Source organism: Neopsephotus bourkii, unplaced genomic scaffold (genome assembly GCF_033783945.1).
Source record: "Neopsephotus bourkii isolate Nb327-2 ecotype Australia unplaced genomic scaffold, CSIRO-AGI_Nbou_v1 NB_1638, whole genome shotgun sequence".
NCBI classification, from domain to species: Eukaryota; Metazoa; Chordata; class Aves; order Psittaciformes; family Psittacidae; genus Neopsephotus; species Neopsephotus bourkii.
The window spans coordinates 6796516-6809130 of NW_026902113.1; the positions used below are offsets into that span (position 1 = coordinate 6796516).

General features: G+C 39.6%; 1 protein-coding gene across 3 annotated transcripts in view; it reads right to left on the reverse strand.

Moving 5' to 3' along the window:
• Positions 1 to 12615, reverse strand: part of CRYL1 (crystallin lambda 1) — a 66638-nt gene that overhangs the window by 16921 nt on the left and 37102 nt on the right. For all 3 annotated transcript variants that reach the window (XM_061374339.1, XM_061374340.1, XM_061374337.1), the window contains 2 exons: positions 12299 to 12493; positions 1926 to 2031 (listed from right to left, as the gene is read on the reverse strand). In XM_061374339.1, coding sequence (XP_061230323.1) covers positions 1926 to 2031; positions 12299 to 12493 — 301 coding nt within the window. The remainder of the gene's footprint in view (positions 1 to 1925; positions 2032 to 12298; positions 12494 to 12615) is intronic.

Genomic DNA, 12615 nt, shown 5'->3' on the forward strand with positions numbered 1-12615 from the left:
TCAACAGGTATATTTTGGTTTTGTATTTTGCCCCCACAAGACTACTGTTCCATTTTCAGTCTCTTGAATTATATTTCAGAGTTTTTTATTCCTCTGATCTTAAATACTAAAATTCCTAACAGAAGGAAGCATTAAATCTAGAAGCTGGATAATCTCTGCCATGAATAAGCAATGTGTCAGTTGCATGTGTTACCTAAACCTGGTTTGAGATGGGAAATTTCACAAATGTTTTTATAACAATGTCTGTTTCCTGATGGGAGGAAAGAAGCTAAGATGGATAATGATAGAACATCAAATGCCAAAGAGCACTCCAATAAGAGCATCAAAGCCAACCCAGATGACTTTTAGACAATTCCATTTATCTCAGGTGAACACTATTTTAGAATTAAGGAATCTAAAACATGGATTAAAAGCGTTCACAGGTATGACTTGATCTCTAAAACTTTTGTTGTTGTTGTTGCTATTTTATTAAAAAAGCATTTTATTTTGGTTTTATGTTCTAGTAGAGGCAGTTGAGCAAATTACTCTGACAGAAGACCCTGTGCATGGACAGTTCCTACAGAGGATGACATGGAAGCTTTGGGGAATGGTGGGGGCAGGACTGGACAACCCGAGCCCAAAAGATTCCAGGCAGATTACTGTACTTAAGGCTATTACTATATGTATTTGTTATGTTCTATGTAAAGAATGCATATGGTTTATAGTGAGTAAGTTTCAAAAAAAAAAAAAAAATCACTAGAGAGGACTGAAAACTGCCAGATATTAATAGATCAGAAGAGGGAAACTTTTAGGAAAGTGCCTCTATCTAGAAGGTGGGTGTTGTTTACTTAACAATGAACAAAAGCAAACACTGTGACATTTAATTTACTGACATACAACCAAACTGACAAGCTGAAACACTGTTGTGGTTTAAACCCAACTGGCAACTAAGTACCATGGTGGAGGATCCACAATTTCACATTCATGTGAAAACTGCTTTGCTAGTCTTAAGAGACATAAAAGTTTCTGCCTAGTAACTACAAACAAGTAGACAGAAAATACTGATACTTTATGATTCTGGTTTATTAGTTGTATTTACTATGGTATTAATAGGTATTGCACCAGTGCCTAAAATATCCAGTAACAGAGCAGGGGCCTACCATATCAGTGACCATACAAAACCTAAATAAAGACACAGCCCATAATATAAAGAGCTAAAAATACATTTACTTCATCTTCACTTCTTGAAGTCTTCATATTTTGTTAGATTAATTGTCCAAAACTCTGAAATCCTGATCTGTAATTTGTGTTTAATTTCATGCAATTCCCTTTTTATTTAGCTGGGACTCATGTATACTATTCCAGAAACGTCTACAAGTCTGTCTGAATTATGCAAGACAGATATTGAACTATTACTTGACTGCTTTGTCAAGTTAACTTTGTATGCACAATACTGCATGAATAGAAGCAATTTCACTTTACTCAGGACCTAAGCCAGCTTAAAGCAAGCCAGCTCCAGTGAGACTTACAGTGAGCCTTTGCTATAAAGAGTGGGGTGAGGGAAAATGGAAAACAGGTGGTCATCTACAGAAAGAGAGTTTCTGTTGACAATAAATTATCAGATTAACTTTTCCAATACTTTATTTTCCTGACAGTCAGACAGTCCCGAACTATAGACACAAAAATGTTTGCAAAGCACCAGGACAAATCTTGGAAAATATGAAATACACCACTAGTGTTTCAGTGATTTGTCATATTTCATCTGATCACTTACAATAGGATAGTCAATATCCATTCCACTTGACCTCAAATTTTAAGTAAGTTTTATTTTTCTTATCATTACAGTAAAGAGAGAAACTAGTCACAGCTGCAGGAATCCTAACATGGTTTGTTTTATAACATTTCTTGAACCTCTCTTCACATTCATATAATTTTAAACTACCTACCTTCTGCATTAAGATGCATGGTTTCCAGAGGTCCAATAAATGCATATCGCATTCCCAATCCATCTGACATCACAAGGTCTAGATCAGCAGGAGATATTACTCCTTCCTAAGTAGCAAAAGTAGAATAGGAAGGAACATTTGTGAATGTTTGGTTTTACTGCAGAACTGCCCACTTTTTGTATATAATTAAAAAATTAAAGAAGTCATAGAAACTAAAGCTAGAATAGCATTTAGCTTGCAAACAGAAACACAACTATTTGCCAGAAATGTATCTCTATTATGCAAGCCTTCCTATGGTTCAGTACACTTATTTTCATACCCAAGATTGCTTTCATTCAGAACCCAAATATACTTTGATATATTTTGACAGTATCTTATTTCTATATTTATAAATTAATACACATTTTCATACAATTTGTACTATTTGTACACCCTAGTTTGCCTGATACTTACTACTTACAATAATTCATGTACTAAAACTATACTGGGCTGTTTATGTTACCCAAGATACTTTTTTTCCCCCCAGAAACTGAGAATCAGAGAACACAGAGCAAATGTGACACTCTTAATAGCACATGACCAAAAGAGTTAACACAAAAATCCAAGTACTACACCTGCCCTTTTAAATATGGGTGTTTTGGCTAAATCTCACTCCACCCTTTGTATTCTCTTAGTGCTGGATTTTTGGGCAGAGTCACAACTGGTGGAATGGGGGTGCAGCAGTGGATACTTACTCCTGAGGCCACCTGCAAGAGGCCAACACGTGGACCAAACATGCAAGCAATGCAGCTGCCACTCCCTTCCACAAAACTCACTGAACATTCAACCTACCCAGCCCCAACCTGCCCAGGCTCTTGATTTCGTTGCCAGCTTCACATCTCAGAGCTGGCAGGATAGGAAGCATGAAAAATGAAGCATTTCTCCTGTTAGAAGTTGAGCGCTGCTGTTCCATCCACATGGTAGCACTTAGAAGAAAGCCAACGCCCCCATCAGGTTAGGGCAAGCACACAAACGCTTGTAAAAAAATGGGTTAGAGTTCATTAGTTACAGTTCATTACCTTAACAGATTTACTTGAGCAGAACATTATTTCTTATACAAAATTCTTTTGTACCTACTAGAACGATATGAATTAACTAAGCCCTGTTCTAACCATGCTCAGTAGATACAGCTTGGTTTCTAGAACTTCTCATTCACAGAAACAAAAAACCTCCAAACATTTCCTTCTGGGTAAATAGGTGGAAGAGATGCTGAACTGCTTCTAATTTGTCTTCTCATCCTACTCTGAAGTGCTCTCCTCAATCAGTGCCTCTTTCTTCACAAGCCTCTTTGAGCTGCAGAATATGTCTACTCATCTACTTCACCAGAGTCATCCTTTTCTGTTGAGTTTTCCTCTCACAGGGCCCTGTCTGAATGCTCCTTCATCTCACAGTGATCAGCTAGAGTTACAGGCATGCAGGACAGTTCTCCTGACCTCTTGCAGGCATTGGCATCTGAGCTAGACATCTAGACTCTCTTTATAATCACCAGGGAGAAAAAAGAAATCAGCATCCTAAAGCAGGCATCTAGAATAGGTAAGATGAGTTGTGTCCTAAGAGGGCCTAATTCTCCTCACAGACTTAAAAATGAGTAAGGAGCTTAGATGTCAATGTCTACACTGTAGAAAGCCAATCTTAAATGAGCTGAATCCCACTCACAGTGTCTTCTGTGTTCAACTACATCATCTACTGTCACTTTAAAAGAAAGTTAAGCCAAGGACCAACATAACTTCTACAGCTGGCCACAGACATCAAGTTTCATCATCTCAGGTTTAAACAGAGCCTTTTATAAGTCTCTGCCTCAAGTCCTGATCTGTTAGTAGGCATTGCTCCCATAAAAAATAACCCTGGCCAAAACCTTTTTGCAGGTGCCTTTTGAACTCTATCTTGAAAAGGAAATAATAATGTAATTGAGATCTACACATCGTATATGGAACAAATAGCTCTGGCTACAATTTAGACATAAAATGTAAGGGATAAGGAATCATTATTTTCTTCAACTTAAAGTTAAGGCATAGGCATGGTAAAGTAACTCATCTAGAGGCAGACAGAAAGGTCTGCATGAAGACAAGACTAAACAAAAACCTCAGACAGCATTCAGATTACAGACCAGCATCAGTGTAACTAACATAGGCATCATGCATTCTGTGAAAGTTTTTTCCCCTGACATAGCAACACAACTTCACTGAACATCAGCAAAGTCAACAAAAGTGCTCTTCTGTTGGGAGTGCTCCATCCAGACAATGAGTTGTGCTGGTAAAGCTGTGCTTGATGAGTGATTTTTCTTTTCTCTCCCTGGTTGACATTCATTTGCAGACAAAAGGTTAACCACAAGTTCCAGACAAGCATTTGAACCACAGCAGCAGTTAAAAACTGTAAATATAATGTTAAAGAGTTAACAGCATCTTGAAACACTTCAGAATCATTGCAAATTGGTTTTCAAATTAAAAACTGATTTACTTTTTTTAGTACAATAGTCCTCAGATTCAGGACTGACATCTGAAGACCAGGTGCCCTCAGAATCATGAGATGAATGCTTTACTCTTGGTCATTTGACTACAGCTGTAATTCTATGGTTACAGCTGCTAAAAGGCATAAATTGCTGCTATCAGAAGGAAAACATGACAGATCCCTCCATTTGAGGGATGTATTATTCTAAACACCTGAACACAGTTTCTCCTGGTCACATAAACCCTCTTAAACAAAAGCCTTTTAATTTTTCTCTTCAGAAGTTAAAAACATAAATGCGAAACAAGTTAGACCATCCTCCCCTAGGGAAAAACCCTACTCCCACTTAGGTTAAAGAGATCGTAAGTTGGTGGAATGATTCAGCAGGGTGGGTGCAAGGTCAACCAAGGTGTCTTCCACAAGGATCCATTTATGCTAATAAGTAAACAAGAGTTGCAACCCAGTTTCATTAAACCTAGAGGTGAAAAACTTCCCAAGGGCATTTTTCATTCTCTTTATCCTTGGTATCCCTTCTTGTAAGCCTTTCTCTCGAGTACTTGCTATAGGGAAGAGGAAGCGTGTTATGAGTTCACCAGAAGATTCACAGCTACGGAATGAAAATCTTTTTTTAAAATAAGTTCCACCAAAATCTCAGTGACCCCAATGGTCAGTCAAATTTCAAGATCTAGGCTAGATAAGAATCTTCCACGCTCCTTGTGACACCATTTATATACCACAATCTCATTTTCCTGGAGATTTTAATCTCCTGTAATGCCACAGTATTGTCCTAATACTCCTTCAGTATTTTATAGTACTTCTTACCTTTTGTCATACTACCAATTCATCACCATGTTCTCTTACTCAGTCCAGTCTATAGAGTTATTTTGGACTCCACTCCCTCCTGGACCACATACTTTGTCTCCAAATTTGCCACTGCATCCTTTCTATCTCCCAAATCCAGTAATATTTTTCTGACTACCACTAATAATATGCATTCTCTCTCAGCAGCACTTGTTACATCCTTCTTTTCACTATCACTTCAATCAAGTCCCTTCCATCCACGCCTTTTTCCACTCCTGTCATTTTGAGCATATGACTTTTCTCCTATATCCTTCTACAGGTTGCTTCTTTTTCCATTTCATCATGTTTGAGAAACCTGTTGTCCTACAGACTTCACACCTCCCTACTTTGCTGGCTCCTTTATCTTACTTCTTTCATGGCACCCCCAGTCACTTCACCCTGTAAGAAACACTTGGTATCAACATTATTTTTCTCACTGGCCCTTTAAACTTCCTTTTATAATATCCCCCTTTCACGGGGCACTGTAACTAGACGTTTAACCTGCTACCTTATCTTTGATCTCCTGGAAAGGTCCTCTGGATAACATTATAATAGAATTATTAATAATATGGAATTTGGAATTCAAAAAGTCTTGCCAGCATTTAAGGGCTGCCAAGGTAGTCACCTGAGAAGGGAGAGGTACATAAATTAGGGACTGAAGCCAGTGCACCTGATTGCCATGAAACAAAATAAAATGGACACACAGTGAAACCATTACTGTTTATTTTCCCAAAGATTATAAAAAAATTCAGGGCTGTCCATTCTTCTTGTCTTTTGCTATGACTAAACCTAAAAGAAAATCCACTTTTAAAGAAAAAAAAAAACAACACTAAAATAGTATCAAAAACTTACAAAGAGGAAAAGAGAGACTCTTAAGAAACTTATATATGTCCACCATATGATCCACCACGCAAAGTAGTTTTAACAGATTCTTAAAAAGCAGTTGAAACTCCTAAATTAGATTAGGGCAGAAAAGCTGTCATGTTCTCCTCACTGTTTCTGCTGCTCTGTTTTATGACCTCCTTGCAAATTCCATGTGACACTTAGAAAACCATTTCACCAAGATTCCACTCAGTAATCCACAGTAAACGGACAGTGCTAGATATTCAGAGTAAGGTTTGAGAATTCTGATCTAAAGCATTAGTGAAACTGTTTGGTTGTTATCTTCTGGATGAAGTTAACCAAAGCTTTACATCCAGAACAAAACAAAATCAAGATACTTAACACTCTTTTGCAACATAATCCCAACCTACTATAAAATGAATTGGTACTGTTAAAAGTAAAAAAGTAATAGCATTCAGCAGTGCACAGGGTACTTCCCAGGCAAATAAAGGCAGTAAATCTCTGCTCCAAGGTGTTATGAAAAAGATCAGATATACCAGTATCACTGTCAGTAAGAGGCATAAGAAGGTAAATAAATGGTAACAGAGAGTAACAGAGAAACCTGTTTGAGATATTTTTCCTATTACTGGCTACAGATCATTCTAATGGTTCCAAACTCGTAATATCAAAATCTAGAGTTGAGAAGGGAGGAGGTAAGGATCTTTAACCTCAGCATCTCATAGTACATCTTCTACTCACATCATGATCAGCTTTGCAATACTTCTACCACAGACCTAAGAACTAAAAGCATAAATCATACACTATCTGGCCAAAATCCCACCCTCCCTGCATTTGCTCCTGGGGACTCCAGCACCTTTGGCAAAAAAAAAAACAAACTGCATCCCAATACCTGGGCTTTCTTATTGCTACTTTCATCACTTTGCCCTGAATGACACTTCTCTCCTGTTGCAGCATCCATGCCCACATGCAATTTGAGCACCATGTGGAGTCTCAGCCTGAACCCAACCTGCTGGCAGGGCCTTACCCCAGATTTTTTGGCTCTGTTACAGCCTCTCCTATTCTTAGGTCCACATGGCAGAGACTCCATGTGTCATCCAGCAAGCAGCTGTACCTACTACATTGCTTTCTATACCACCCCATGTTCATGCTTGTTATCAGAGCCCTTCTCCCACCATATGACCCCTGTCCCATGCCTCACCCATCACACATCCCAACAGCACTGCTAAAGAGAGAGACTGGTAGGTTGTCAGTTGCTTAGAGATAAATTTGGGAACTGAAACGTATCCTGCAAGCTCAGTCCATTTGTGATGAAGTTTTCCAGGTAAATGTTGTTAGTACAGCTGTACCTGCATGTCTGTCCTACCACCAATACCTTTTTTAACAGTACATTAATACTTCTACTGGAGAAGCTTCCACTAGTTTCTTGAATGAACCATCCGTGCAAAGATGTCTGAACCTGGACTTTCATACAAGTATACGTGCACATGTGTGCACATATAAGATCATTCCCCTGCCATTACTATAAACACTTTTGATACAATGATGAAGATGAGAACTTTCAGGCCTGCATTTTAGCAAAGTCCTCGAAAAAAAAGATAGTTGTTTACATAAAGGGGCTGATCTAAGATCACTTCAAGTGGCTTCAGATATTTAGAGACTGCTGCTATGGTTCTCTCCTGGTTAACAGAATTTGTATCTGGAATATTTAAGTCCTTGCTATGTGGCAAAGAACTGATGCACTGCAGTGCAAATACAACAGCCTTCCTGCAATACAACAGATTTTTTCTCAAGCACTCGCCATGTTAAAATTAAAGAAACCTTGTAACAGAAGTAGGAGCACTGATCAGTTCATGACATCAAACTTCAGGCAAAGATACTTGTTCAGAGCTTTACAACCACTAATAAAACAACTAAACTAGAAATTACACTTTACTGTTCTGCCTCATTGTTCTTTTACAATAGTCAAAAGAAATACACAATTATTACCATAAAAATACCTCAGTGTTCAAAAGTAATCTCATAAGTGCTATGTTCTGCATCCATGCTGACTTGGATAACACGCACAATTTATCTAACAACAAAAGGATTAAGTGTGCCCATCTTGGCAGTATTAGCAGTTCATATCCCCTCTCCATGGCTTCTCAGGCGAAGGAAAATGTTTGTTACCGGAAGAAGCAATGTGAATAAAACCTGATTTTTAGGCGCCTCTCAAAGACAAGAGAGATGGGGAGGCTGCTATTTTCAAAAATAAGACCTGAAAACTGACTTAGCAATCTGAAGTATCATTTTTATCCACTTTGAAAGTGGAAAACACCAAAAGAACATGACTTGCAATAAAATCTACTAAGTTGGCAGCACAACAGTAGAAACACAGAAACCGCCTCACATCTACAGCAATTCTCCTCCCATCAAAGGCAGTGCGCAGTATGAAGTCACACAGCTGAAACTGTACACCTTTGATAGCTATTTGTCCAGACTTTCAGAACTGAAATACAACAGTCAAGTTGTTACAGTTTAAATGTGTATTTGCCCGAAATGCAGTAAAATTGTAAAAAACCAGAACCACCTGGAAACTCTGATGAAGCACAATGAAAGCAACTTTCATTATCTGTCAGTGTTTCAAGCACTATTTTATTAATATTTACATACCACCACCCATACAAAAACATCCACATAGGTTCATACTAAAGCTTCACCTCAAATTGATACCTCTTTTCCAACAGTAGCCCATGAAGTGTTTTTACACTCTTTCCATAACCAAAGCCAAACACAGAGCAATACTTCAATGGTATGTACTGACTCAGCCCCAGCGGACCAGTCTTTTGAGACTTGGACCACTAGAGGTCACTTCCGCATGGTGGTCTTCTGACATGAATGCGTGTAAATGTTCCCTGAACCTGCTCGTATTTTTTAGCATCCATGGTCTCTGTAACAGCAACTTCCACAATTCAGCCTATGCTCTCAGAGACATGAAAGAATCCTACCAGATTTCTGAACCATTACTTCCCTGGATACCTGTGCTGACTAAAGATGTCGTATTAACATGCCTCCATATTATCAAACCTACTGGTCCACAGTTTCCCAATTACTCTTTGAACAATTTTAAAAGAACTAAGGTATAAATGCTAACTTCCATTTCTGCAGTATTATACTAGTTGGTGTGTAAAACCAGTGCTTAATTCAGTCTTTCATAAACTTCATATTTCAGTTTGGGGACTTTCAGAAAAGTTCAATTTTTCCTCCACCATTATCCTTCTGCCATTATTAATTTACTTTTTCCTCCTCCAAAAACCTTGTTCTTAGCATGACTTATTCTACTTCTTTGTCAGATCCCTTCCTTTGAAGGAAAGGCTAGAGTGTGGGAACCTCCTTAGTAATGAACACTTCAGTTCAGACCAGTAACGACTGGTGCTCCTCAGGGATCAGTGTTGAGACTGGTCTTGTTCAACATCTTCGTCGCTGACATGGACAGTGGGATTGAGTGCGCCCTCAGCAAGTTTGCTGATGACACCAAGCTGTGTGGTTCAGTTGATACTCTGGAGGGAAGGAATGCCATCCAGAGGGACCTTGACACGCCTGTGAGGTGGGCTGATGCCAACCTCTTCAAGTTTAACCATGCCAAGTCCAAGGTCCTACACCTGGGTCGGAGCAATCCCAGGCACAGCTACAGGTTGGCAGAGAAGAGATTCAGAGCAGCCCTGCACAGAAGGACTTGGGGGTGCTGGTTGATGAGAAAATGAACATGAGCTGGCTTCAGTGTGCGCTTGCAGCCCAGAAAGCCAACTGTATCCTGGGCTGCATTAAAAGGAGTGTGACCAACAGGTTGAAGGAGGTGATCCTGCCCCTTTGCTCTTGTGAGACCTTACTTGGAGTATTGTGTGCAGTTCTGGTGTCCTAAACATAAGGACATGGCAGTGTTGGAACAAGTCCAGAGGAGGGCCACGAGGATGATCAGGGGACTGGAGCATCTCCCATATGAAGACAGGCTGAGAAAGTTGGTGCTGTACAGCCTGGAGAAGAGAAGGCTGCACGGAGACCTCAGAGCAGCCTTCCAGTATCTGAAGCGGGCCTACAGGGATGCTGGGGAGGGACCCTTCATTAGGGACTGTAGTGGTAGGACAAGGGGTAACGGGTTAAAACTTAAAACAGGGGAAGTTCAGACTGGATATAAGGAGGAAGTTCTTTACTGTGAGGGTGGTGAGGCACTGGAACAGGTTGCCCAGGGAAGTTGTGAATGCTCCATCCCTGGCAGTGTTCAAGACCAGGTTGGACAAAGCCTTGGGTGATACGGTTTAGAGCAAGGTGTCCCTGCCCACAGCAGGGGGTTGGAACTTGATGATCTTAAGGTCCTTTCCAACCCTAACTATTCTATGATTCTATAACTTTCCTTAGTTGTTCACATTATTACCATAAAAAAAATATTTTTTTCTTGTTTTTCACCAGTGCTATTACTGCTTCAAAAGTAATTTGGAGGTTACTATCCTTTCTGTCTACAGCATTCTGAAGGGGTTTTTCTATTGTTTACTTCAGAATTTGTATTAACTTTTTTAATAACAAATTTTTTTCTATTTATTATTATTTAAAGAAACATGTCCAGTAGATGCTCAGCTCCTGCCTAACAACACTGGTTTACTTACTGAGAGCAGTCCTGAGGAGAAACACTTAAGGGTGTTGGCTGCTGAGAAGCTGAGAAGCCAGCAGTGTGTGCCTGTAGCCCAGAAAGCCAACCTTATGCTGAGTTGCAACTGAAGAAGCATGACCAGTAGGTCAAGGGAGCTGATCCTCTCCCTCTATTCCACTCCGGTGAGGCTCCACTTGGAGTACTGTGTTTAGCTCTGGGACCCTAAACAAGAGGGACACGGACCTGTTGGGGTGAGTCCAGAGGAGACCATGAAGATGACCAGAGGGCTGGAGCCCATAAAGACAGACTGAGAGAGTTGGTCTTGTTCAGCCTGGAGAAAGCTCTGGAGAGAGCTTAGAGCAGCTTTCGGTACCTAAAGGGGGTCTACAAGAAAGCTGGAGAGGGACTTTTTCCTCAATGGAATGCAGTGATAGCACAAGGGAGCTTTAAATGGCTTTAAGATGAAAGAGCAGATTTAGATTAGATACTGGGAAAAAATTCTTTACTGTGAGGGTGATGAAACACTGGAGCAGGCTGCCCAGAGGAGCTGTGGCTGCCTCATTCCTGGAAGTGTTCAAGGCCAGGCTGGATGGGGCTCTTAGCAACCTCATCTAGTTGAAGGTGTCTCTGCCCATGGCAGGGGGTTGGCACTGATGATGCTTTAAATTCTTTCCAACCCAAACTATTCTATGATTCTATGGTTATTATTTACCACCTCCTTGCATTGTGCTGCTAGTGGAAGCTAACAGGCAAGAGAAATCAGTTCAGCAACTATGTTCAGATACAGCCTTGAAAAAAAGAGTTGCTTTTTTAATCGTATGTTAGTAGTACCTTAGTTTTAAGATCTTTACCCATACTTGTGTGCATAGCTGTTCAAACAGCTTGAAAAATGAAAACACTCTCTGTGACAAAAAAAAAAGAAAGCCCCCCTCAAGCCCAGTTGAATCCCTTCTCGGCAGAATAGCAACGCCCAGTTGAATCCCTTCTTGGCAGAATAGCAACTGAGTCATAATTCAGCTCTTCCTGATGAAAGATCAGACTGCAGCACAGAACAGGTAACTGTGGGAAAAGCTGAAGGGGCACACACAAATTATTCTCAGCTAGGGCAGGAGGAGGAGAAATCTATCTTCACCTGCAAGGATCAAATAGCTGTTGAACTTCTAAGTGCAACTACCAAAAGGCTAAAGAAAAAAACATTTAAAATATTATTTTAATAATGACTGTAGAATAGGCCATGAACATTCAGAAAATAACAGGAAATGATGAGACAACCTAGAAGAAAGAAAAATCAGTATTTTGATTTACCTGCTTTTAACATTGTTCTTTGATGGTTCTGAAAATGACAGTATTCTGAGAAGAAAGCTGGATAAAAGTTGTTATATCACTCTGGTTTTGTCAGTCACTGCTATTTCTAATGGATATCACTTCTTCCTGGTTTTAGTTTGCATGTTAATATATATTTTGTGTTCATAAAGGACAATTTAACAAAGATAACACAAACTTACAGGAATTATACACTCACTTGTCACATCTATAACACCGGCAGTGTGTGTCTGTAGAAACAGGAAAAAAAATATATACATACACCCACAAGTCTCCAGGCTTCGCTTATCACTGCATACTGAAGCCGATTCAAAGCAAACCCTTCAATTTCTCTGTTCAATTTTACAGGAGATTGACCAATCTTCTTCATCAGGGCATATGTTCTCTCTGTAGTAGAAGGATCTGTTTCTGGATGAGGAACAATTTCAACCAATGGCACATAATAAGGTGGATTTACCTCAAGAAAAATCACAAAAGAAGAATGTCAACTATCAACAAATTAACAGAAAGCTAATAAAAAGCACTTTTATAGCTTGCTACTAGCATGGGTATTTTCCATTGAACACAGTTAGCCTTATC